This window comes from Cotesia glomerata, linkage group LG2 (assembly GCF_020080835.1).
Source record: "Cotesia glomerata isolate CgM1 linkage group LG2, MPM_Cglom_v2.3, whole genome shotgun sequence".
Taxonomy (NCBI): Eukaryota; Metazoa; Arthropoda; class Insecta; order Hymenoptera; family Braconidae; genus Cotesia; species Cotesia glomerata.
In genome coordinates this window covers 21,665,048-21,690,195 of record NC_058159.1, presented here as the reverse complement: position 1 = coordinate 21,690,195, position 25,148 = coordinate 21,665,048, and the positions used below count along the sequence as shown (strand labels likewise).

Sequence of the window (25,148 nt, the reverse complement as noted above, 5' to 3'; positions counted from 1 at the left end):
GTTGATTGGTCCTTCTCCTTCCTTCTGGGTCCTAGCTGTACTCCTTTTCAGGTACTCGTCCTTTCCGGCCGTTGTTGAACTACCTGGGCTCGCCAGCAGAGTTTGTCCGAAGTTTCATCATCCCTGGGAATTTACCGGACTGAGTGGTTGAACTGGACTCGTCATAAATGAGGGTCACTAATCGGCTCAGACTATCTTCTCGTATTTTTTTACACAACATGTTATATTTCTTAGGAGATTAAAATATATTTTCTAATTTCTATAATTACTTAAGTCGAGAGCAATTAGGTAGTAAATTTATATATTTATGGCTTAATCCTCTTTTCTATCTTATTATTCCTAGTCTATTGTGCTGAATTTTCAGAGAGTAAAAATACATTTCAACAATAACCTTTTTTACTAATAGCTAAAAGTCTAGACCTAGATTGTGGGGTTTTCCCAAAAGTTTTCTTATAATTATAAAAATAAATTTAATGTTAAAATTCGCGCTATCAAAGGGGTATCATCAGTGCTCGCGTGGCAGCGCCAGTCGCGATTCAACTAAACCGTGATATGACATCACATTGAGTTTGTTTGATTTTTAATTATTTTAATATTTTCATAAATGTATTAAAAATTTAAAAACGCTACGATAGAACTTGCGAAAGAACATGCAGCGAAACTAGCGACTAGAGTTGATACCGGCATCAACGGAAACGAACAAGTCGCCATTTCCATTGCGCATGCGGGTCAGCGCAAAATCGCGGAAAACTGAAATTTAAATATCTTAGTGAAAAATCGTAAGTAACTTCTAGATTTTATATGCTATAATTTGACAAAATCAAAGTGATAATAATTATAAACAAAATTAACGACAAAAAGATAATTGGAAAATTTTTTTTAATTAAAAATATGCTTAAAAAAAATTTAATAATAGTGGATTATTTATGAGTAACCAAGATTTAAATAAAGTAGTAATTAATTTTAATTTTTTTATGAAGTAATTGTCTAAATACAGATAAAGTAAAACAATTTTTTAGATTTACTTCAACCATCGATTCATTTTTTTAATCAACTTCAGATATTTTAAAGTATAGAAAAAATTTAGAATTTCTAAAATGTTCCAAACATTTCTCGTAATTTATTAATATTTTCTAAAAAATTCTAACTACTTCAAATGTTTCAGATTATAAAAGTTATAACTTCTGTACATAAATGACCTATAATGGCAGAAAAAGTAATATTTCGTAATCGTAAAATAAATTTGCAAGCCGATGAAGACGCCGTTAGATTTTATCCAAGTCTTCATTCTAAAGTGGAACACCGTAGTGACAAAAAAAGCGTAATTTCACTCTACGACATTAGCGTAGATGCTTTAAAGATACTTGTCGACTGGATTAATAGACATCAGCATGATGTAGGACGCACCGTATTTGACCACACCGAAAATCCTGTAGCAGTCACCTTAAGTAACGATGATCAAGAAAGTTTAAACGTAATTTTTAAATGAAAACATCAATTGATACTTATTTTTTTATTTTAAATAATTTTTTCTCACTTTTTGACAGCTCGTTGACAACAATGTTATTTTAGAAATTGTCCAAGTCGCAGATGAATATGATATGATGGATTTGTTAGATGGTGCATGTCAAATTGCAGCTCCCATCATCGAGAATATGAATCACGTTGAACTAAAAGCTAAATTTTTTGCCTCTGGTGATTCTTTAAATGAAGAGGAAGTTTTCTTTGGTAGTGATGACGAACTTTAAGTGAACTTTACAATATATGATAATATTTAACTATGTAATAAACTGTTTTATATAATAAAGAAGAGAGGAATACCTTTGAACAATTCTTGCTATTTTAATAATTAATCTTATTATAATAAGATAGTTAATAATTATTCTTTTAATCTCAAATCAATAATTTGGATATATAACGTTTATAAAAAACATTTTTGTTATTAAAAAAAAAAAATAATAAATCACAATTTAGTAAATAATACGATTTTAATTTTTTATTTCAATTTTTTAGTCATTAAGGATTAACAAATAAAATATTTGTTATTTTTTTCAAGTTTAACTTAGCGTTTATGGAAGTAATTTTATGCATGAAATAATTATGGAACAGTTTTCAATTGATTTAATGTTATAAACCTTTTAGAGATTTTATTAAACTTTTACTTATTATTATTATTATTGATGATTTTTTTATACATATCAGGATAGTATAATAATTAAATAGAATAGTTATGAATGGTTATCATAAAAATAATACAATTTTTTTCACTTTATGATCAATCGTTAAAAATTTAACATTTTTGTGTTCATCTTTAAATTATTTTTACCATTTACGATATTGGAAAAATTATCATAATTTTAAGCGATATTTGGTAATTTGATCAACTATGATGATTAAAAAAAAAGTCTAGAAAGTCTGAGTAATTGAAAATACTGAATAGAAGCAATAAAATCAAGTAGAATTTTCTAGTGTAATAGACAAATTTAATATCGAAAAAATCAGAAAATCTTATTGCTTCTAGATCATACTTTGGTGTATAAATACGACTCGAGAGAAGAAAATTGTTTATTAATGTTCAGTTTTTCTTAATTAGATTTGATAAAAATTTCTAAAAACGTTAAAAGGTTAATATTTTTAAAAAAGTATAAGTAAAGAAATATTTTTTTAATAATAATTTTGTGTGTTTGAAACTATTAGATGAACCGAGGAAATGGAGATTTTGTGACTATTCGATGCAGTGATGGTGATATTCGTACCCGAAGATCTGCTTTACAACCTTACAGAGCTTTATATGAAGCACGAAGTGCATTTTCTGGTGCTCTTAGTGAAATAAGATTGCCCCATCTTCCGACCAGCGTAGCCGGCCAAATAGTTACTTGGGCAGAAAGGCATATGAATGATCCTGGCAGATCTTCATTTGAACCAACTCAAAACGTTGACGTTACATTGACTCCTGAAGATTCAAACCAATTATCGGTAATATTTTTCAATTTAAACATAAAAAAATAATTTACTGATTTAAAAATTCTTAATAGTCACAAATAATTTATTTTGATTTTATTTAATTACCTTTTCATTTTCTCAGAGTCTTGATATCAATACGCTTCTTCAAGTTATCCAGGCATCCGATGAATACATTATTCTAGATTTACTCTCCGGTGCATGTAAAAGAGCAGCAGAAGTTTTCGAAAATACAGATCCCATGGTCCTAAGAAGAGAACTTTTCAACGGCGAAAGTGGTTTCTCTGAAGAAGAAGAGGAAAGATTGCGCCACGAAACTGAATGGATAGAAGAACTATAATGTTATTTTTTAAGTTTACTCAAATAAAATTTTTAAATTAATGCAAAATTAAATTTTAAGTAAATTTAATTAAAATTATCGAGAATTTTGTGATAACTTATTATTATTTATAATTAAAACGAATAAAATACTTCATATTTATTACGAAATAGTTTTATTTTATTGTTTATATATATATATATATATATATATATATATATATATATATATATATATATATATATATATATATATATATATATATATATATATATATATATATATATTTAATAATTTTATAATAGACAATAAATTTAAATAAAAATTTTTTAAAATAAAATGTGATGTTAAAAACACTTTTTTTAACATTAAAGGAAATGAATTTTTTATTATTAAAAATTATTATTTATTTTAATTAAGAAAAAATTTTACATTATAATAGATTCATACGTGTATCCGCATATTATTTTATTTTACATATTGAATTAAACATTTTTGATAATAAAGAAAAAATAAAAGAAAGTAATTGTTGCAGATAATTGAATGTCGCTTTTAAGTTATTGTTAATCATTAATGCTATGATTATCATTAGTAATCTTGTGAATATAAATTCAACCAATTACATCACACTTTTAATCCTTTCAATGTTGATAATAAATCTCGAATAATTCAGATTATTGACCGACAATTAATAAATTGTCAATAGATAAATTTATATTAATCTTTTATACATTTCTTTATCAATTACTACTAATTAATAATAACTTATCGTTCTTTTAAATTTACAAACTACTGTTACTTTATTTTAAATAATGTTATGTAACTTCAAAGTTTTTTTTTTTTATTTTTTTTTTTTTTTTTGAAATTTTGGAGACAATTTAAATTGGAAGTTAATAAATCTACGGCAATTAATAATAAGTAATGAAGTAATTAGTAAAAGCGATACTATTGTGCGATGAAAAATAGATAAATAATTATTAAATAAACAATCTACATTGTTGTCTCAATTTTCAATATTAATAACAATTAAAAGCGATACATTGGAAAACAAACACAGTCTTTATGATTTATTTAGCATCGCCTACATAAAAATATTTTTTTAAATCGTTTCTTTATAAATTACATTATTAACACCACTAATTATTTCAAAAGTCCTCTATCAATTATAAACTACGCATATTATTCCAGTTAATAATTAAATAATTTTATTCTATTTTCATTTCCCTTTTTTATATTAAAATAAATTAAAAGAAAAATATTTATGATGAATAAAAAAACTAGAATATTTATTATTAACTGGAACTGCATAAATTATCTTTGATTTAGTATTATTATAATTATAATTAATATATTATGATTAGTTAATGTTATTAGTAAATAAAGGATTGTAATATAAGAATGTACACGAAGCTAAATCTAAATCATACCGCGTCACATTGCACGTACCTTACTTTAAAAATGAATAAATTTATAAATTAATTAGTAACTCTCTGCGCTTGTTTATTTCGATGCTCGTAATTAACCAACCGCTGTCCCACTAAATATTTGTCATTTTTAATTCTCTCATAAAGTTTTTTAAATTGTCGTATGTGAAATACTATCAAAACACAAACAAATATTATCCAAAGTAGTACGGAATAAAGACATCTAGCAATCAGTATTTGTGTTTGTAAATTTGTTACGAATAATGGTACAATACCATAAGCAAAGGCATAAGGTACTGCTAGTGCCAACCCAAAGACACAAATAACAGGCGCTGCTATTTCTTTTATTATGAATTTAAGATCCATTTCCCTGACACCGTCATTGTAAGCCTTTTCAATAGCAGTACGAAGTCGCCACTCGGGACCCATCATTATCACGGCCGTCGCTATTTTAGTGTAAAGAACACCTAGTGCCCAATCTTGCCATATAAATAAAATAGGATTTTGTTCCAAAGGTACCCGGAGCGGTACCACTACCACTAATTCTAATAAAAGGCCAAATAGCAAGGGTATCACGCCGACCAGCAGGACAAAAGCTATCGAAGCTCTCACGCTGACAATCGCCCAGTGTTTTATTCTGTCCAAGATTGCTCGCCGACCGCGAGGTAACCATGAAAGTGCGAGAGCTAGCCCACGAGCTGCTGCCCAACAAACGTAAGTACCGCAAGCAACGGTATAAATCTCGTGAACTCGTCCTGAGAATACGACCATGGCTTCGCCTACACCTATAAATTCAATTAAATAATTTCAATAAAAATAATTAAACTAATGAAGGAGAAAAAATAATTTTTTATAGAAATTATTTATACTAACTGTTTACTGATAGAGTTGGTGGTAAAACAGGTGGTGAAGGTGCAGGAGCTCCAACCATCCATAATGCCATAACTCTGCGTCCCAACCAGACTGGCAAAGTCATCGCAATGAGACTGGCAATCACCAGAGAAATACAGACACATATCAACAGTCCAACAAGTCTCGCCGGAAACCATTTTGTCCGTACATATGGTTGATAACCAGTAGGAATGTCTCGATGCAGCATCTGAGCTTGCTGAGCTGCTGCTTGATGAGCGGCGCCCAGTCCTGGGTGCTGTGGTTCTTCAATTACAGCGGGTCCTTGGTCATCTCGCTGGTCACGCAATAAATAAGACTGAAGATCGAGTATCCAGGCGACAGCTTGACACCACCCTCGAATCAGTGCCTTTAGCCAGGTTCGCGTGTGCGATTGCTCTAGCAACGCTGGTAGAATCACTTGCAAAAGCAGTAGCTCCAAGGATAACTCGCTTACTTGAGACTCAGTCTGCACGGTCACTGTGTAAGGTAAAAACCCAGGCCATGCCCATCTCAAGAGCCTGATTGGCAGCCAGAGCATCAGTAAAATAGCCGTGCCGAAGATAACCGCAGACACTATCAGTCTACGTACGTGCTGTAGAATCGGCAAGTGAATCATCTCCTGAATTGGGGAGAAATCTGGATCATTCAAGTTCCGCAGGAACCAGAGTACGCCAGGTCTTAGCACTTCGCGGAGCAAGAGGATGAAGGAAGCGAAGTAGTAGATATATACCATCCCAACGAGCCAGTGAATAAACATACATGTTCCTGGCGCTAGTCGGAATGACGACTCACGGTCCTTCAGTGTCGCGTCAAACATAGCCAATGAGCAAATGTCGAGCCACCAACCACAGACCAGAGGCAGCACTCCAATCTCGACTACCGAGAGCAGAGATACTTTCACAACTACGTAACCCAGCCCTAAGACACGCTGCGAACGTTGCAAACCAAATAGTGCGGCTATTGTGTGCAAAATCACAAGAATGGCTCCGATTACGCCGTACCCGCAGAGTGTCGTTACCAATCCTTCGAAGTGCGATGCAGCGGCGTGCTCTTTAAGTCCCAGGGCGGCAATTGTGTAATACCCGAAGGTGTAAGGGCAAAAAGCAAACACCAGAATGAATACAGTGTTTAGAGAAATCACCCAAAAAACGTGCTCCAGAAATAAAAGCGAACCGTCTAGTCCGAGTAGACGTTCCCAAGTAAGTTCTTCAGCAGGTCTGTCCCATTCCATTGGATTCCAGTTGGCTTCCTCGGCTTCTCCGGGCACTTGAGCTTGATCCTGCACTTGTCCGCGCCATCCTACTGCGGCTCCGTCACCTTGAGCTTCTTCAGGATTTTCATTTTCGTTATTAGGTTCTTCAGCCTCGGCTGCAACTGCGTTATTGGGACTGTTGTCAGCGACTTCGCGGTACATCGGCTGTTCGTCATCGTTACCGTCTGCTAGACGCGGAGGTTCGTCGACGAATGGTGGGACATTGTTGTTGTCACCTCGGACTTCAGGTTGTCCAGGAAGATCTTGTACCTGTTGCTGTCCTACGGCCGCTTGATTATTTCCAGCCGCTGGTAACTGCTGGACATTTCTTTCCAACCAATCAGGTCCACCTGCGTGTAAGATCTGCTCTCGTAACCATACCAGTCCGATGAATGCGAACAAAGTACAAGTTACGACGAAGCACCCGTGGAACACGTCTGATGATATGTTGTCGAGTGACAGCATGTCCATGGGTAGTGACATTATCTGGAATTAATTCAGTATGATTATTTATATATTCATTGTTAGTGTGTTTTGAGGTAAAAATAAGTTTTACTTCAAACTAGATTTTTTTTAAATAATTTTTGTTTAGAAACAAAGTATAAATATAAATTTAACATCATAATAAAATGCAGCGCTATTTCTAAATTTCAAAACAAGAAAAAAAAATAGAAAATCTTAATGAATAAATTTAAAAATAATTTATTTGATTAAACATGTACTTTTTTCAGTATGAAATTAAAAGTGGACGCTTTATTTAAAAAACTAATAAAAATTTATAGTAAAAATAATAACTTACTCTTACTAGATCTAATGATCCACTAAATAATGCCCGATAAGTACGACAAGCAGTCAAAGGTACCAGACCCAGCCATGCCAATGCCACCAAAGTATAATGAAACCAGTAACTGACAGCTGTTACGACACTCGAAAATAACCCACCGACGACATCCTTCAAAGGTAAACGTCGCGGCATATCTGGGCTGTAAATCGGCGTAAACGAAAATCTGTGGCCACATAATTCACAGTACTCTTTCCTCGAGTATCTCATCCACTGAAGTAAACATTCCTGATGGATCCACTTGATGCTGCCAGTGCAGATGCACGGGTGGAAGAGTGGTCGATCCGAGAGACCTTCTGATCTACACACTCGACAGATATCAGCTCCTAACATGTCCTCCGTCATGTTGATAGTTATTTATTCCAACGAGGTGTTTAAAACTAGAATTATATTTTCGTTAATTCTAAAACAGTTTTAAAAAAAAAATTAATTATTAATTAAAAATTATAAATATTACTTACAATTACATTAATAAATAAATAAATAAATAAGTGGATGATGTAAAAATGATTACTGGCTGATGGCTGCTGTTGATTTGTGCTAATTTATGTTAAACAATTATTTTAGAATGGAATTAATAGTTTGACCTTATGTCCTAAACTACAAATCGTATGTTCGATTAAAAAGTAGGTTAGGCCCAAGAAAAAATATAGCTTGAAAATATAATTATTACTCTAATATACTATGATTTTAGTGTTTACTCAGTGTGAGACTATAACCATTATTATGAAGGTGCTTTGGGGATTACTTATCAAGAAAGTGTTACTTACGTTGTCAGATTGTTTAGAAAATATATTATTTATCAAATAAGACAATATACGTCGAAAAATTAAAAAAAAAATTTTTACCAATGCTTTGTATGATACGATACAGTACCAGCTGTTCTGGTTATTTGTTTTTTCAAGGATTTTATAACCATAATATAATGATATTCAGTGTTACCAACTTTTCCCAGTGTATTTTTCTTCGGTTGTGGTCAAATAGTCAGACTGTTAACATTCCGAGCTAATGAATTATGTACTAGAACACGGAAACTAAATATAAATATATAATTTTGGAATAATTTTACGAATTTAAAATACTGAAAAATACAATGTTAAATAAAAAAAGTTTGGTAAATCTAAATTTGTATGTCTTAGGTATGACCATCAATTTAGAAGATATAAAATAATTTTTAAATTGAAAATAAATTAATTAATAATTAAAAAAAGTAAAATTTCTAAAAAATGCACTGATAGATTGTTTTATTTTCTGAATATTAATTTTAAAGTTTGTTCAAATTTTTACAGGAGAAAAAAATTTTTTGAATGATTTTTTAGAAATAAAAATCTATATTTAATAATAATTATAATAATTTATAGTAAATAGCTTATAAATTCATAATAAAGTAGCATACACATTTAATTGCTCTAATAGAAATTTTTTTACACATGGATAGCGATTTCTTAATTTAAGGGGGTTTTCTGATTTTACGGTCTGTTTTTTATGCATTGTTTTAGGAATTTTTTTTGATGAACGATGAAAAGATAGAACTTTGAATTTTTTTATCATTTATTTATTATTTTTTCAAGATTTTAAAGTATTTCTGAACTAGAATCAGTTGAAAATACTGAAAATTGGATTTTTGGCGGACTGTTGAAAAAAAAGTTTCAAATTTCATGATTTCTTTTTGTTTTTGTTACAGAAAAAATAGAAATACTTTAAACTTTTCGATGACTCTAGTTCATTCCATGCATATAGACTTCTAGATTAAAATGCCGTTTTTTTTTTTTTTTTTTTTTTTTCAATACACATAAACCAATTAGTCGAAATCGTGGAGGAAATTTTTAGCGTCCGTTTTTTTCAAGCCAGGCGTCTTCAGAGTGGTATAACTTCCATTCTAACGGATATTTTTATTTGAAATTTGTTTTATATAATTTTCAAATAACAATAAACAAATGATGAAAAATTCAAAGTTCTATCTTTTTATTGTTCGTCAAAAAAAAAATTCCCAAAAAAATGCCTAAAATTCAGACCGTCAAACTAGAGAACCCCCTTAATATAAAAGTTAATAAAAAAATCCGAGAATTACAAATAAAATTATTGATATTGAAATTAATAGATATCTGTCAATTTTTTAGATTTTTATATCAATTAAATTATAATACAAAAATTTCACATCTAAAAATTCAAAAGTATTACAAGTGTAAATTTTTTTTTTTATAATAAAAATAAAAATAATTATCAGATACCTATATGCTCACTGATTTTTGTATCATTGTGAAATTAATAAAATAAAAATATTCATTTTGTAATATTCGTGAAATTAATGTGTTGCCAACTATTGAAACCTTAAGCTTCATTTTTCACAACAATAAATTGTGTTGGTATATGATTTCCATTCAATTATTATGAAAAAAATTTTCTCATTTAAGATATAAAGTACGTTTACATAAAATGTCATTGTGGATGGATTGAATTAAGTTTTATAATTTTATATATTGTTTATATAATTATCATACTATTGCTATTAAATAGAGTAATTTAATTTTAAAATAATCATTAAACACGATCATTACATCTATAGGTGGGTGGAATGTCTACTACAAACATATTTATTATTATTTGCTAATAATCACTTAGTCAACGGACATTTATTTTCAAATAGTTTTTAACATTGATTAATTTAAAAATTTCAATATATTTTCTAATGATTTTTTCGATAGCTTGTTAGTTAATTTAATTTGATTATAACCTCTAACTTTATTTAACTTGATTTACAGATCATGCCACGATAAAATTATTGGTTATAAGCAAGGTTGATTCATAATAAAAAAAATATGAAAATCTAAAGCCGGTAAATTTTATTCTTTAATTTTGATTTCAGTAATTAATGATGGCAATGAATATGAACACACGTGATGTACAAAATTCGCTGAAGGAAGCTCTTTACGAGACATTAAACGGCATTTTATCTCCACACCGTGATACTCGGCAAGCTGCTGAGCAGAGGATTCAGGCATTGGAAGTTACTGACGAATTCGGAATTCATCTAACAGAATTTGTCGTCGACGTTAATGGACCTCTCGCTATTAGGCAGCTGTCATCGGTTTTGCTGAAGCAGTATGTCGAGACACATTGGTGCTCTGTTGCTGAAAAATTCCGATCTCCTGAAATTAAACCTACCACTAAGGAGAAAATAAAAGAACTACTACCTCTTGGTCTTCATGAATCTATCAGCAAGGTGATTATTTGTAAAAATCAATCATTTTAATTAATGACACTAAAATTAGCAGACACTTGACAATTTTTTTATTTTTCTTGAAAAATGAACAAGGTCTAGAAAATTATTTTTAAAAAATTACATTTACAATTTTTCAGAGCTAATAAAGATGAAATTTTTTAAATAAATTTTTCCTGCTGTGATCTAATTGTTAGAAAAATTTTAAAAATTATCAGATGTTTCTCAATTTCAGTATCATTTCAATTAATATAAATATCGATACTGCCATTCTAATACATCGTATCCCATATTTAGAAAATTTTACAGTAGACGATAAAAATGGTTAATTTTTAACATTGATTAAATGGGATTCGACGGATGAAAATATCTATTAAACTATTTGATCTCTAAATTTTAAATATGTTTTGCATAATATTGTTATGATTTTATTTTTCAAAAAAAATCAATTTGTCAAATTTTGTGGGATACGACGTATTAGAATCGTAGTATCGATATATTAGTTATGACACTATAAATTATTCATATTATCACTTGAATGTTTTTTCAATATAATTTTTAATATATGAATAATAATGAATAATAATTATTGATAAATTGTAGGTACGAGTATCAGTTGCATATGCAATAGCTGCAATAGCCCACTGGGATTGGCCTGAAAATTGGCCAGGGCTTTTTGATATCCTGGTTAATTGTTTGAACGGTGCCCAAAGTGAATATGCTGTACATGGAGCAATGAGAGTGTTGAGTGAATTTACTCGTGACTTATCAGATGATAATCTTCCCAGCGTTGGTCCAATTATTCTTCAAGAAATGTACAGAATTTTTATCACTGAAAGTGTAAGTATATTTATTTTCTATTATTATTTTTTCGTCAGTTGATCCAATTTTACTCTTATGACACGTACTGAATTATATAATTTCAATTTTTTTATCAATATTCAGTATTCAATTAGAACAAGAGGAAGAGCAGTTGAAATATTTACAACAATAGCATCATTAGTTGGCTCGACAGGAATTTACCACAAGGCTTTTGTTGAGACTTGTTTAAAACCAGTGATACCAGTTTTCTGTGAAAAATTTGTCGCTTGTCTGAGAGAAAACTCCTCGGACGGGTCTCACACCACGCCTACCTGTGATATTGGTCTCAAAACAGATATTATAAAAGCTATCAACTGTCTAGTTACCAAGTTACCGAAATTTGTTACGCCGTATTTACCACAAATTCTACCTCCGGTCTGGGAAACGTTTATAGAAAGTGCTAAAATTTATCAACAAGAATCCGTAGCTTCGGAGACTTTGTCGAGGAGAATAACCCGAGTACCACTAAGTCATGATGACAGCGGAGATGGTGACGATGATCACGATGTCAAGGAGAATGTTGTTGTAGACTCAGATGGTGAGTCTACATGGATTTATTTTTTATAAAGTACTTAATTATTTATATATTTGTTTATGAGTTTACTAACTTTTTTATATTTTCTAGGAGAAATAATTAATTTCAATAATTTAATTATTGCCACTTTCGACTTTATCCACAACTTGGTAGAGCACAAAAACTTTGCGAATTTAATTATCAATTCAGTGCAAGAAGCAATGTATTATTTGATAATATTTATACAAATCACTCATGAACAAGTTGAGTTGTGGACTACAAATCCTAGTCAGTTCGTTGAAGAAGATGAACAAACCGTGTTTTCCTACAACGTTCGTATATCTGCTCAGGATCTTTTAACAGTACGTTTAATTTAAATTGTTTATTATTAATTATAGTGCTTTACTCATATCACGCTTCAAGTACTTATCTATTGATATGTATTTCTATATATATATATATATATATATAAAATATAAGAAAATTTTAAGAATTTCGGAATTTACAAAAATAAATAATCTAATATATTTATTACAGTCGTTAATAGGTTATTCAGAAGATACATCAATAAACGCTCTTTGTGAAGTTATAACAAGACATATCGAGGCTGTAAATATAATGCAAGTTTGTAATAGAAATATCCACCAAAACAATGGTATCCACAATAACAGTTCAATTCAATCATTATCATCACCCTGGTCTTCATCGCCTTCTTGGAAAATATGTGAATCCGCTATTCTAGCTTTGAGTATCGCAAAAGAGCAAGTTATTGAACACATTCAAGAGGGTACTCTGCGTTTTGATCTTGTAGCATTTTTGAATACTATTATTTTAGATGGAATCCTCAATGATCCAAGTAATTACTTTATATTTATTTCCACATTACATATCATTTACTTGTAATTATTAATATATTAAAAAATTTTAAGCTGCTCATCCTTATCTGATTGGTCGTTGTTTATGCCTCGGAGGCCGCTACGCAAATCAAATACCTCCAGAAATAAGTGCCCGGTTTTTAGAAGCAGCTGTCGTTGGTCTACCAGCAAATCAGCCCCTCTGTATTCGCATGAGTTCTATTAAAGCAGTATATTGGTTTTGTGAAGCTGCTGTTAATACGAATACTCTCATGACCCGGGATATTATACGCCCACATTTGTCTGTGATATTTGAAGAGCTTTTCGGATTTGTTAATCAAGCATCCACTGAAATACTCACACTTATTATGGAGACATTTTCTATTTTAATTGCGGTAATTTTATGATTTTTTTTTTTCTATTGAATAAAAAAAGATATTAATAAATTTATGATTTGATTGTAGGTAGATAAAGATTTCACAGCGAGTGTCGAAAGTAAAATATGTCCACTTACAATAGCAGTATTTCTCAAATTTCAAAGTGATCCTGAAATTTTATCACTTTGTCAAGATATATTCAAAGAATTAACTGAAAATCCACGATGTATAGTTCCATTGCAAAATCGATTGGTTCCAACTTTAGTTAGTATGCTTACTGTTAATCCAGTTGGAAAAAATATTGATGGTAATTAGATTACAATTTTTAATTTTATACTTTGTCTCATTAGTATGTAGAACAGATAGAAGTTTTTTTTTCTTTTAATTTAAGAGGGTACTCGAGGAGAAGCTCTGGATGTTCTACAAGTCCTTGTTAAATCTTCACCTCAACCATTGAACAATAGTTTAATTGAAACAGCATTTCCAGCAGCATGTCATTGTATCCTTAACTCTGATGACAATGGAATACTCCAGAGTGGTGGTGAGCTTATACGTACGTATTTGTTGGTTGGTGCAAGACAAATAATTGATCATCGGGACAGTGAAGGACGTACAGGATTGCACTACGTACTGCAAATAGTTGCTCAATTACTCAATCCTCAGGTTAGTATAATTTTTTTTTTTTTTTTTTTTAAACTAAAAATTCATAAAAAATTTATTTGAAAATGTTTAATTTTATAAATCAATTTTTAGTCCAGTGAATTCACGGCAACATTTGTAGGTCGTCTGGTTATAACTCTTATAAAAAAAGTTGGTAATAACTTGGGAGAAAATTTAGATCTGCTACTCAAAGCAGTACTAAGTAAAATGCAACGAGCTGAAACATTGACAGTTATGCAGAGTTTGATAATGGTTTATGCGCATTTGTTAAACGCTGAATTTGATGCGGTGCTGAATTTCTTGTCGACAGTTCCCGGTCCGACAGGAGAAAGTGCTCTGGCATTCGTCTTAACAGAATGGGTTCAGAGACAGCAGTTATTTTTTGGAACTTACGTTAGAAAAGTAACTGTAGTTGCTTTATCAAAAATCCTTGAACATGGTGTTACACGTCCTGATGATTTTCGACTTAATGAAATTACTGTTAGAGGCGACCAAGTATTTACAGGTACTTGTTTATTTTTAATTGATTAATTTGTAAATCATACAAGAACTATTTTCAATTGATCAATTCTTATGGAATAGCTAATGACGATAACATCAGAACAACTAGAAGTAAAACACAATCTCAGCCATTCCAATGGACTATGATACCAATTCTTGTTAAGGTATTTAAATTAATAATTAACGAGTTATCAAATAACATCGAAGCTGATTACGCTGGGATTGGTGAAGAAGATGATGAGGATGTGACCCAAGACATTGAGGTAAAAAACAAAATTCATAATTGTGGAAAGTTTTTTAATTTTTCTACAAATACACACAAAAATTTAAACAAAAACCAAATTAATTAATTAAAAGATTATAAAATTGATTAAAATATTTACAAATTAATTGTTATTAAATTAGGATTCTGATGAAGAAGAGGACCGACGAGATGGTACGACTTATGGCGAAAATTGCTGGGTAGATCCAGGTGGTGCAACTCATTTGATGAGTATGTTTAATTTTTATTTATTTAACCAATAAACAGAAAACAATACAAATACTTTTTCATACATATTGTATGTGCATATTTTTTTTTTTTTTGTAGATATAATGGATGACGATAAAACACTGGAGGAAGAAACAGATTCAGATCTTCTTGAGGATTCAATTTACCATTTGAACCTTAATAATTATTTACGTGATTTTCTAACAAATTTTTCACAACACCATTGTTTTCCAGTTTACATACAACATTTAAATCCAATGGAACGCAAAATTTTAACAAGTCTCAATATTATCAGTTCGCCATGCATTTAAAGTGCCCGTTAAATAATAATTATAATAAAAAATATATATTATATATATAATAATTCGAGATATATATGATTATAACAACAAATAAATACAGTAACGTTTGATATATATATTTTTTTTAACTATAAATTAGTCTTTGTTTGCATTTGCGGTAATTCAGTTATGTATTAATATTTAAAGAACGTTCAATTAAAATAAGTATTTTCTATATTACTATAATAACAATGTATTTGTTTTTTACTCTGATATAAGCTGATTAAAAAAAAAAAAAAAAAAAAAAAAATCATTAAACACACATGCTTTAAATTATAACTATATACATACACAAAACAATCCATAATAACATAAAAATAATAGCTAATTCATATTATATACATTAGACAGTAGTTACGGATAATAAGCCTTTTAATTTTCCATTTATCGTAAGTTCATCGTCTTCCCCAGCGGCATTACCTCCACCACCAATACCATCGTCGTCGTCATGATTATCTTCAATTCTGTTAACATGAGTCATTACTGCATCTTGAATTAACTTTTTAGACAATTCTTTGGTTGAAGCTGCTGCTGCAGTTGCAACGGGATCATCAGAACGATGCTCAAAATTAAAATCACGCCGTTTCAAATGTTGCTGAGATACTAGAGTAGTTGGTGGGGTTGGTGGTAGCATAGCTGCCTGATGTTTTAGCTTTCGTTGTCTCGCATGCTCAATGTGCCTTTTTCTTTCATCTTTACTCCAATAACGTCCAAGCTGTAACAATAATTATTCGTTTTAACTTTTTAGTAGATTTATTCTAAACCTAAAAATTAAAAAAGAGAAAAATTTCCCAATTATTTTCATCAGATCAACTCCTAAGTCAGCTGAACCAAACATTCTTTTAGTTTTACGAGTATGAACTTTTAAAAACATGAATATACCTTAATTTCAGAGACTGTATCATCTTCAGTGGTCTGACCAGCACGCTCTTCAAAAATCTCAAGAGTACGATTACCTAACAAGCGATTCCTAACAGAACGTCTTGCAATATAACGAGTCCCATCAGGTCTACGCTTAACTTTCCACTCCATCCTTGGGTCGCATTTGCCACCAGTGTTATCCTCATTTGCAGTATTACGTTGCATCTGCTGACTACTGCCAATAAAATGATACTGAGTTAAATTAGGTGCTTGAAATTTTCCATGTGACTTTGAATTCTTAATTCTTATGTCTCTTTCACCCTCGCAGGTATTACGATTGGTTATAAAATTTTTACGATTAAGTGCTTGAGTAAAAATTTGCTGCTGTAATATCATTGTCGTATGCTTACTACTATCATTATCAATATTCGTATACAAAATATCATCACGATTATTAGTACCGACTAAATCACGATTATCGTCTTGCATTGATGGGCAGTTTTGGTTCAATATCGGTTTGTTGTGATAATTATGGTAATGATGATGATGATAGTATTGATGACGATAATTATAATGGTTGTGATGACACTGTTGCTGCTGCTGCTGCTGCTGCTGTTGTTGTTGTTGTTGTTGTTGTTGTTGTTGTTGTTGTTGTTGTTGTTGCTGTTGCTGTTGTTGCTGATGATGATGTGCTTCGGATAACAATTTCTTATCTTCCTGACTCAGTAGACTCTTCGGGATCGGTTGACGAGGCGATGTAACTATTGACAATGATGAAGAAGATGAGTTAGACCTCGTAACAGGCGTCACATCCAAAGACTTAACTCGACAATTCATTGGCGTGGACATTGGAGTACCCGGAGACTTTATCACAGTTGATGTAGATCCAACATCAAATGAATTGAGTACCATAGTTCCCTCGTCACCATCGCGATCGCTTCTGTAGAGCTCCAGCAGCAGCGGATTACTGTTACAAGATTCACCGCCTGTGTTATAAGCGCTCGAGCTGTCTTTTTCTTCGATGGAACTGCTGCTGTTCTTGGTTGACAACTTTGTCTGATTATGCTGCTGCTGATTTAAGTCGTATGCCCGTGGCATGTATTGACTCTCATACGGTGAGGAATAAATCGGCTCGCTGTCACTCTCTGGAATTGTTTCATAAATATGTTCAGTGTCACTATTACAAGCCGCTGCAGCAGCTGCTACTGCTACTGATGTCACTAAGCCAGTTACTGACTTCTTATTGATAGACAAATCTTCAAACCTCTTAAGTTCTTTTAATTCTTTAAAATTACTTGTTAAACTATGGTGCTGAGCTGTTTTATTAAATGGCTTGTTGGGATTTTTTGGTGTTGCTGATGACAATGATGACGTTGATAATGGTAAATTATTATGAAATGGCACTTGAGGTGGAATTAATATTTTATTATCACTGTTATCATCATTTGTTTCATTTGGAAGACTTTTTTTTGAATTTTCAAATTGCTTCTGTTGTCGCATCAATAATTCGATCATGCTGTTCTGATAAGCCGGACTGTGTTCATCTGCTTCTCCTGCAACTGATGGGTCATCGATATTATTCAACGACGACGATATAGAAGAGGAAGGCGGTGCGGGTGGCGGTGTATTTTGACCAACACACCGGCTGATGAGAATATTAACAATATTATTCTGCGTTTGTGAAAAAATCTTATCAATTTGTTCTTTATTTACAATATCACGGCCATTTATCCGAAGAATTTGATCCCCTTCCTTCAAGCGACCGTCTCGTGCAGCTAAACTGTCGCGAGCTATTTCGGAGATATAGGCAACAGCGGTTATGTCCGTTGGATTGTTGCGGTCAGAAGTAATGTCATAGTTGTACGATACTGTTAGACCAAGATTTTCAGTGCTCTTGCTCTTCCTTAGGGTTATTTCTTCAAGATAAACGTCATCAGCACCACCAACGTCACCATCCTCTGGTTTATAAGACTCCAGTTGATGATAATCTTCATTCGCATTTGATAAATAGTCATTTATTTCTACAGCTTCTCTGTCATCTACGTCAAGCTCGTCCTCATCTTGTTCTTGCGCTATCTCGTAGTTAACATCGACGTCGTCCTCGTAAACAAAATAATTATAAAAATAATCGTCATCATCAACATTTATAAACCCTGCTAAATCTGTCTGTACTCCAGTTGATGTACAACTTGTTGCTATCGGAGATAATTTCTTGGTACTTGTTACTTGCTGCTGCGGATGGTTGACTATTGTATTTATTGATACATCATTGCTATCTGAATTTTTACATTTATTGGGCTGCATACGTATTACTTCTATGAGAATTGGTTCTTGTGCGGTTTTAAAAATTTTTAAAGTATCTTCATGACTAGAATTTGTAACATCTTTACCGTTTACCTGTCAGATAAAAATTAAATGAATAAATTACAATTATTACTTTTATGAAAATGAAAATTGAAAATAACAAACGTCCAATAATTAATTTAGTTTTATTAATAAAGTAGATATAATTGGAAAAAAAAATTGTAAAAAATCTGAACGTAAAAACTTTGCATACAATGTTTAAATTTATTGATTGTTGACATATTTATTACTAGTATTAAAATGATTGAATATCTAATTTTTTAATTAACACTCATTTTTACCTTCAATATTACGAGGTCCATTTTTAGATTCAAAACACTAATTACTTTACTGTATAATATTTATACAACTACCTTTAGATAATCTAATTAATAAAGATATATTTAATAATTATTGTTAATAAGTTAGTGTGAAAAATATTATGTCATTATAATTATAAGTACATGACTGTTCGACTACTCTATAATTTTATTTGGTGGAGGTTATAAAAAAAAATTACTCTTTGGCTCTGTACTGTTGCACATATACATATATATGTTATGGCGTCCTTTCTCCTCTAACTCCACCTACGCATTCAAATACACAAAAAGCATTATAGTGGTATCAAATATAGACACAATCATTTTTTTAGTTTTGTTGCCATGTTCTGCAAGATAAACAAATGAAAATAAACAATTTTTTTTTTAATAACTCATGCGCTGGCTTTACCAACTGAATTAAAAAAAAATCACGGGAGGCAGATGAACAAATAATTTATTTATAATTTATATTTTATTTATACATTAATTGTCACAGGCTTTGAATTAAATTCAAAAGTTAATAGCTCCTTCGAATAAGTCTAGTAGTCGTTTAATTGTTTTTCTGTAACAAATTAATAATAGTTTAATTAATAACAGTTAAAAAAAAAAAAAAATACAGGAAGAAAGTTAATAAAAAATATTTAATCTAGTACATTTGATCGGCCAATTTGTAGATAGAACCCATCGATTTCGATAATTCTTCAGATTTTGCCATTAACTGGTACATTGATTTAATATTATGATCTACTCCATCACAGGTTTTACAAACTGCATCTCTGTATGATTCCAAACAATCGACAGTAACTGCAGAAGCCTGTGAAAATATAACAAGTGAATCAATTTTTAACATATGATTAATAAATAATATTATTTAATGACTCACACTGTGCAAAATAGCAGCTAAATTTTCAGTCAATGAATCAACAGAAGTCGCTATTTTTCTAGCCTCTAGTTCTAACTCATTTAAAACATTGTGATCTGCTGGTAAAGGCAACTGAGGATTCAATGCTTGTCTATAAAGGCAGGGCGTAGAACTACGAGATGAACCTGAAAATGATAACTCTCCGCTCTTTTTACTGCTAGTACTCGAGGTAATTGGACTTGATAATTTTATTTTGTTTTCTAAATCTTCAGCGACGAATAAAACCATGTCACCGTCTTGCATTACAGTTCCTGCTTCGAGTCTGAGGTAACCCATCGCCTTACGATAGTCTGATTGAGTAAATGGTTTCGTTGGTTCTAAATAAAATTTATTATTAGTATTAACATTACTAATCATTAAAAGAAAAAAAACAAATATTGGATGATAAATGATTATAACTTGATGTCAATTTAATATAAAGAATTTTCTGAGTATAATAAAAGAATTTTACAGTAATGAATTTTAATACATTGACATTAAATTCTAATTATCTCACGCGTAATAAATATGATACTGAAATGAGCAGACATTTGAGAATTCTTTGAATTTTTACCAATTATAAAAAAAATTTTTTTTTAATTCACACTTACAATTTTTAAAAATTTTTACAAGTAGGATTTTTTAACTAAAATTTTTTTATCATAATTTATGATATAGATTTATGTTATAGAAATTTAAAAAATTGTTAGATGTCTATTAAATTCAGTATCATTAATAAATTAAAATTTTTAACTTAAAAAATATTCAAATAATTATACCTTTTAATTTTAGTTTAGCCGGTCTATCATGGGGAGTAGCTGAATCATAGTTAGCTTTAAAATCGTCATCCAAATGATCCGGCAATCCAGGAATGTCATTGTCATCATCAATATCATCGTCATCATCACCAAGAACTAGCGACCGTAGTTCAGAAACAGGCGGTGATGATTGCTGGGAATCAAAAGATATTTCCGAATACGAAGCTGTCATTTCTTGCGGCTTTATTACCATGAAAAAACAAAATAAAGAAAACGTTTTGTTATTATTAGGTAAACGATAAATAATAAATACTACTAATAATCTAACCTTACTCGATCATGATCATAATCAGCTGTCACTCCAGAGGAATTTAACTTTTGATTTTTCTGTGATTGCCCATTTGCTTCTTCAATTTTTCCTGCTATTGACTCCATTTTTTGTATTTATTTATTCTATAAATTTATAATAAAAAATAAATATCAAACGAATTGACAGTTCTTTATTTACTTTTCTTGACGCAGTCGAGCTAAATAATATTATATCGATTCTCGAATTTTAGTTCTGAGTATTAACACACCCAATCACACCCACATATATATAAGTATAAATGTATAAGCACAGGTAGGTAAGTATAGATACCTTTAATAGGTATATATGAGAAGAAATAGGTATGATCAATAATTTAAACAATGCGCGTAACAATTTTAACTGTAAGTGACACTAAAAAAAAAGCAATATTTAGTAGATAAAATTTAATTGCATAATGACACATTTATTGATGATAAAAATGAGCGTGAGTTTAATTTCAATTAAATTACAAATTTAATTGTCATAGACCTAAATAAATTTTTGTTTTATTGTCACAAGTATTATCATTATTATTATTTTATATGTAAATACTGTCACGCCGCAATAACAGGTATATTTATATTATTTGAATTAATTAATTAAATATATTATATTAACTAATGAAAGTGATTTACTGATTGCAGAGTGTAAGAGGTATTTAAAGTTTGTGAATCAATGAACATATGTGGAGACTTGAACAAATTGAATCACAATGACGACTATAAAAAAAATGAATCAACAAGTAATAATCAGCAGCACCAGAATGGAGGAGCTGATGATAAAAGACAGGATTTACCACTTTCTACGGATGTCATTCAGCTTAATACACGTTGTGTGCAGCCTAGAATTTATAAAATTGTTGTACTTGGGGATGGAGGCGTTGGAAAATCAGGTACTTTTATATTATTTAAAACCAATAAACCATCAGTCATCACTTATACTATAAATTTATATGAAATGTTATTTGGTTTTTAGCTGTCACACTTCAATTTGTAACCCACAGTTTTCTTGAGTATCATGATCCAACTATTGGTGAGTATTGATTGCTGGAAATATTAACATGACACTATTATTTTAGTTGATCGGATAGTTTACCAGAGTGTTTTATTTAGTATAAATGATAAATTAAAAATTTATATTGATAATAAAATAGTTTGTCTTGCTAATGCTGCTGGAATTAAATGAATATTGTAGAGGACTCATACAGACAACAAGCAGTTATTGACGGTGAGGCAGCTCTTTTAGATATTTTAGATACTGCTGGACAGGTAATAATAAATGACTATTTATATTTCAAGAATAATATTTTTTTTTATAAATAAATCTATAATTACTATTTTTATTTTGCGGTAGATTGAATTTACAGCTATGAGGGATCAATATATGAGATGTGGTGAAGGTTTTATGATATGTTATTCAGTAACAGATAGACATAGTTTCCAAGAAGTACCTGAATATCGTAAATTAATATCACGTGTACGTGTTAATGAAGAATATATTCCTTTAGTATTGGTTGGTAATAAATTTGATTTACAATCACAACGCAAGGTACTTTTTAAACTTATACTTAGCTTGGATTTTTAATTAATGCTTTTAAATTAAAAATCATCATTTCTTCATTTAATTTTTATTGTTGTGTAATACCATAAATTATTTAAGGTAACAACTGAAGAAGGTAAAGTATTAGCAAATCAATTGGGATGTCCATTTTTTGAGACATCCGCTGCACTTCGACAATTTATAGACGATGCTTTTTATTCTCTCGTAATACAAATACGCTTAAAAGAGCGTAATCAAGACAATGACAGTACAACGCGTGCACAAAAGAAACATTCGTCGTCACACAGCCGATGGAGGAGACTGCGTTCCATTTTTGCTTTCATTTTCCGTAGGAAAAATAGAAATATACAAAAACCATAAAAAAGCATTTAATTTTATTTTACTTATCTCAAATGATATTCATTTCCTAAGCTTGTGATTTACTTTACACACTTTGACTGTATACCTAGATAGTTTTTAATCGTTTTATTATAAAATAATTTGTTTGATAATTGTTTATTATTTTATATTTTTAATGTTAATTTTTTTTTATAAATAGTTTATCTTAATAAATCATCGATAGAGACAATATTGCGTGTTGTAGGATAAACAATAATATTTTAAATGGCCACTAACCATTATTAATAATATTACATGTAGAAAAAAATATACATATTTGAAGTATGTATTAGTTGAATAATGATGTAATTTTATAGATATTTATTTTACACAATAAATATATTAAAGATTAACAAAAAATATTGAGACGAAAAATGTAAATTTAATTGTGGTGTGCAATAAATAACTATTTAATCAAAATACTTTCCGAGTATAAAAATTTATTAATTTACTTATTTAATTTTATCATTTTTTTTAGTTTTATTTTTTATTAAATTGTAGACAATATCTGGTAACTCAGTCATTTTATTTACCGCTTTGAGTGTTGTATTTTCATTTGTTAATTTTTTATTGGTGTTCTCTTCATTATTTAATAGTGAGTTTTCTTCCAATTCATTTGAAACATCACCATTATTTGGTAATAAGTCTTTTATATTTTCATTATTTTTTTTGTTGCTGTTGCAAGTTTTCTTTAATTTGTCCAATTCAGTATTAGTCTATAAAATGAATAATATTAATATTTTAGTACGCTAAAAAAATGAAAATAAAAAAATTAATGTACATACTTGATTGACATCAGCCATGAGATTAATAATCTCTTGTTTCTTTAATAAAATTTGCGTAGAAATCCGATCTTTTTCAAGTCTCAGTGCTTCTAACGTTGCCGTTTTGGTGACATCCAGTTTATTCAACGAATCAAGTTCACTTTTGCACATGGAAAGTGAAACACTCAATTCATCGCTTTGTTTCTTCAACTCATTTTGATTCTGCAAACGGACATGCATCATCGCTACTTTATTTTCAGCATCGTTTAAGCGCTCTTTGAGATTATCATCAATACTTTGATACTTGTCACGTTCTTCAATACTAGTAAAGAATGAAGAAAAATTAGTGAAAAACATCAGGCAAGAAATTTACTTGCGATAAAATAAATTAAATCTATTTACATGTATATAAAATTACAAAGTAATTTCTATAAGATTATTTTCAATTAAAGTATATCTCAAGTATAGCTCTAAAAAATTATAAATGCAATATTCTAAAAATAAATTTCTAGGCCTAGTTTATTTTATCATACTGAAATTAGATGATATCTGATAATTTCTAGGATTTTTTAAATAAATAAATTATTATAAAAAAAAATTTTCTAAAAAATTCCACTTCTACACTTGTAGATGTTTCAACAAGTGTTTGATGTAATTTTTTTAAAAGTGTTTTCTTAGCAATCATTTATTTGTTTTAAAAATCAAAAAAATTGTCAAGTGTTTGCTAATTTTTTTGACAATGCAATATTGGTAAAAAAATAAAAAATTTTATTACGTCTGTTATTTTTAGTACAGTTAGAAATTCAATGACTTTTAATTTCCTTGCATACGGTCGATATGTCAATTTCAATATACATAAAGAACAATAAAAATTTACTGCTAATATCAACTCTAAAAAATTAATTACTACAGAGTTGAATAAATAATCATGAAAATAAATAAATGATAGTTAAATTTCCAAAAAAAATTGAATTTTTTACCTAGTTTTAAGTTTTTCTTGTAATTGATCAACTTGACTAATTAATTCAATATTCTCAGTTGACAAGCTCCACCAATTACATGTTACAATAAAACAGACTATAAAAAGTATAATAACCGAAAATGTTGATGGAAATCTTCCACCGCTTCCACCGCCTCTCAATCCATCTAAAACCATAATACCTTATTTCCTTAATACTTATTAACAAAATAATAATTCAATTAAATTTTTTTAAACACATAAACTTTGGTAGTTAATAATATTTTGTTTGATAATCTCAGCACAGTAAATAATCTCCATCAAAAAACTAACTGTAGATTTATGTATAGTAACAAATATCAAGAATATCAAGTCACGTGAAACCGTAAAACTCAGTAGATAAATAATTATTTGACATTGATATAAATGTAAAGTTATTTATTCATCATT

The 25,148-nt window shown here is 30.0% G+C and overlaps 8 protein-coding genes across 16 annotated transcripts; 4 read left to right on the top strand and 4 right to left on the bottom strand.

The window, feature by feature from the left end:
- Positions 1-1,204: 1,204 nt before the first annotated feature.
- LOC123258797 lies at positions 1,205-1,831 on the top strand. Its single transcript, XM_044719012.1, has 2 exons — positions 1,205-1,474; positions 1,548-1,831. The coding sequence occupies exons 1-2, from the start codon at positions 1,205-1,207 to the stop codon at positions 1,746-1,748; spliced, it is 471 nt and encodes a 156-aa protein (XP_044574947.1). The 3' UTR covers positions 1,749-1,831.
- A 687-nt stretch (positions 1,832-2,518) lies between these two features.
- LOC123258724 (E3 ubiquitin ligase complex SCF subunit sconC-like) lies at positions 2,519-3,349 on the top strand. The gene is made up of 3 exons (XM_044718909.1): positions 2,519-2,624; positions 2,698-2,976; positions 3,086-3,349. Exons 2-3 carry the CDS (start codon positions 2,698-2,700, stop codon positions 3,299-3,301), a joined length of 495 nt encoding a protein of 164 aa, XP_044574844.1. The 5' UTR covers positions 2,519-2,624; the 3' UTR covers positions 3,302-3,349.
- A 1,236-nt stretch (positions 3,350-4,585) lies between these two features.
- Positions 4,586-8,628, bottom strand: LOC123258682 (E3 ubiquitin-protein ligase MARCHF6-like). Of its 4 annotated transcripts, none has more exons than XM_044718842.1 (4): positions 8,537-8,628; positions 7,647-8,091; positions 5,578-7,333; positions 4,586-5,489 (listed from the first exon to the last, which is right to left on the bottom strand). In XM_044718842.1, exons 2-4 carry the CDS (start codon positions 8,031-8,033, stop codon positions 4,756-4,758), a joined length of 2,877 nt encoding a protein of 958 aa, XP_044574777.1. In that variant the 5' UTR covers positions 8,034-8,091; positions 8,537-8,628; the 3' UTR covers positions 4,586-4,755. The 4 variants fall into 4 exon arrangements, with proteins under 4 accessions (XP_044574777.1, XP_044574779.1, XP_044574778.1 ...); XM_044718844.1 differs by lacking the exon at positions 8,537-8,628 and adding an exon at positions 8,459-8,488 and having other exon boundaries at positions 7,647-8,068; XM_044718843.1 differs by lacking the exon at positions 8,537-8,628 and adding an exon at positions 8,150-8,228 and having other exon boundaries at positions 7,647-8,068.
- Positions 8,629-10,090: 1,462 nt separating this feature from the next.
- LOC123259949 (importin-9) lies at positions 10,091-15,646 on the top strand. 2 transcript variants are annotated; one of them, XM_044720788.1, is made up of 13 exons: positions 10,091-10,109; positions 10,555-10,911; positions 11,512-11,748; positions 11,854-12,307; positions 12,395-12,645; positions 12,821-13,139; positions 13,213-13,532; positions 13,602-13,821; positions 13,906-14,177; positions 14,268-14,679; positions 14,757-14,938; positions 15,081-15,168; positions 15,265-15,646. In XM_044720788.1, exons 2-13 carry the CDS (start codon positions 10,561-10,563, stop codon positions 15,474-15,476), a joined length of 3,318 nt encoding a protein of 1,105 aa, XP_044576723.1. In that variant the 5' UTR covers positions 10,091-10,109; positions 10,555-10,560; the 3' UTR covers positions 15,477-15,646. The 2 variants fall into 2 exon arrangements, with proteins under 2 accessions (XP_044576723.1, XP_044576722.1); XM_044720787.1 differs by lacking the exon at positions 10,091-10,109 and adding an exon at positions 10,116-10,254.
- A 31-nt stretch (positions 15,647-15,677) lies between these two features.
- On the bottom strand, positions 15,678-19,396 carry LOC123259950 (E3 ubiquitin-protein ligase PDZRN3-like). 3 transcript variants are annotated; one of them, XM_044720790.1, is made up of 4 exons: positions 19,013-19,393; positions 17,013-18,764; positions 16,389-16,976; positions 15,678-16,221 (listed from the first exon to the last, which is right to left on the bottom strand). In XM_044720790.1, exons 1-4 carry the CDS (start codon positions 19,031-19,033, stop codon positions 15,850-15,852), a joined length of 2,733 nt encoding a protein of 910 aa, XP_044576725.1. In that variant the 5' UTR covers positions 19,034-19,393; the 3' UTR covers positions 15,678-15,849. The 3 variants fall into 3 exon arrangements, with proteins under 3 accessions (XP_044576725.1, XP_044576724.1, XP_044576727.1); XM_044720789.1 differs by having other exon boundaries at positions 16,389-18,764; positions 19,013-19,392; XM_044720792.1 differs by having other exon boundaries at positions 16,094-16,270; positions 16,369-18,764; positions 19,013-19,396.
- A 72-nt stretch (positions 19,397-19,468) lies between these two features.
- On the bottom strand, positions 19,469-21,224 carry LOC123259953 (BLOC-1-related complex subunit 6). Of its 2 annotated transcripts, none has more exons than XM_044720794.1 (5): positions 21,023-21,224; positions 20,711-20,930; positions 19,914-20,269; positions 19,684-19,844; positions 19,469-19,592 (listed from the first exon to the last, which is right to left on the bottom strand). In XM_044720794.1, exons 1-5 carry the CDS (start codon positions 21,122-21,124, stop codon positions 19,541-19,543), a joined length of 891 nt encoding a protein of 296 aa, XP_044576729.1. In that variant the 5' UTR covers positions 21,125-21,224; the 3' UTR covers positions 19,469-19,540. The 2 variants fall into 2 exon arrangements, with proteins under 2 accessions (XP_044576729.1, XP_044576730.1); XM_044720795.1 differs by having other exon boundaries at positions 21,018-21,139.
- A 118-nt stretch (positions 21,225-21,342) lies between these two features.
- LOC123259954 (GTP-binding protein Rit1) lies at positions 21,343-23,088 on the top strand. Of its 2 annotated transcripts, none has more exons than XM_044720797.1 (6): positions 21,343-21,483; positions 21,683-21,930; positions 22,014-22,070; positions 22,233-22,306; positions 22,392-22,586; positions 22,698-23,088. In XM_044720797.1, exons 2-6 carry the CDS (start codon positions 21,714-21,716, stop codon positions 22,956-22,958), a joined length of 804 nt encoding a protein of 267 aa, XP_044576732.1. In that variant the 5' UTR covers positions 21,343-21,483; positions 21,683-21,713; the 3' UTR covers positions 22,959-23,088. The 2 variants fall into 2 exon arrangements, with proteins under 2 accessions (XP_044576732.1, XP_044576731.1); XM_044720796.1 differs by lacking the exon at positions 21,343-21,483 and adding an exon at positions 21,512-21,609.
- LOC123259955 (uncharacterized protein YGR130C-like) lies at positions 22,956-25,040 on the bottom strand. Its single transcript, XM_044720798.1, has 3 exons — positions 24,721-25,040; positions 23,762-24,062; positions 22,956-23,692 (listed from the first exon to the last, which is right to left on the bottom strand). The coding sequence occupies exons 1-3, from the start codon at positions 24,894-24,896 to the stop codon at positions 23,429-23,431; spliced, it is 741 nt and encodes a 246-aa protein (XP_044576733.1). The 5' UTR covers positions 24,897-25,040; the 3' UTR covers positions 22,956-23,428.
- Between the last annotated feature and the right edge of the window lie 108 nt (positions 25,041-25,148).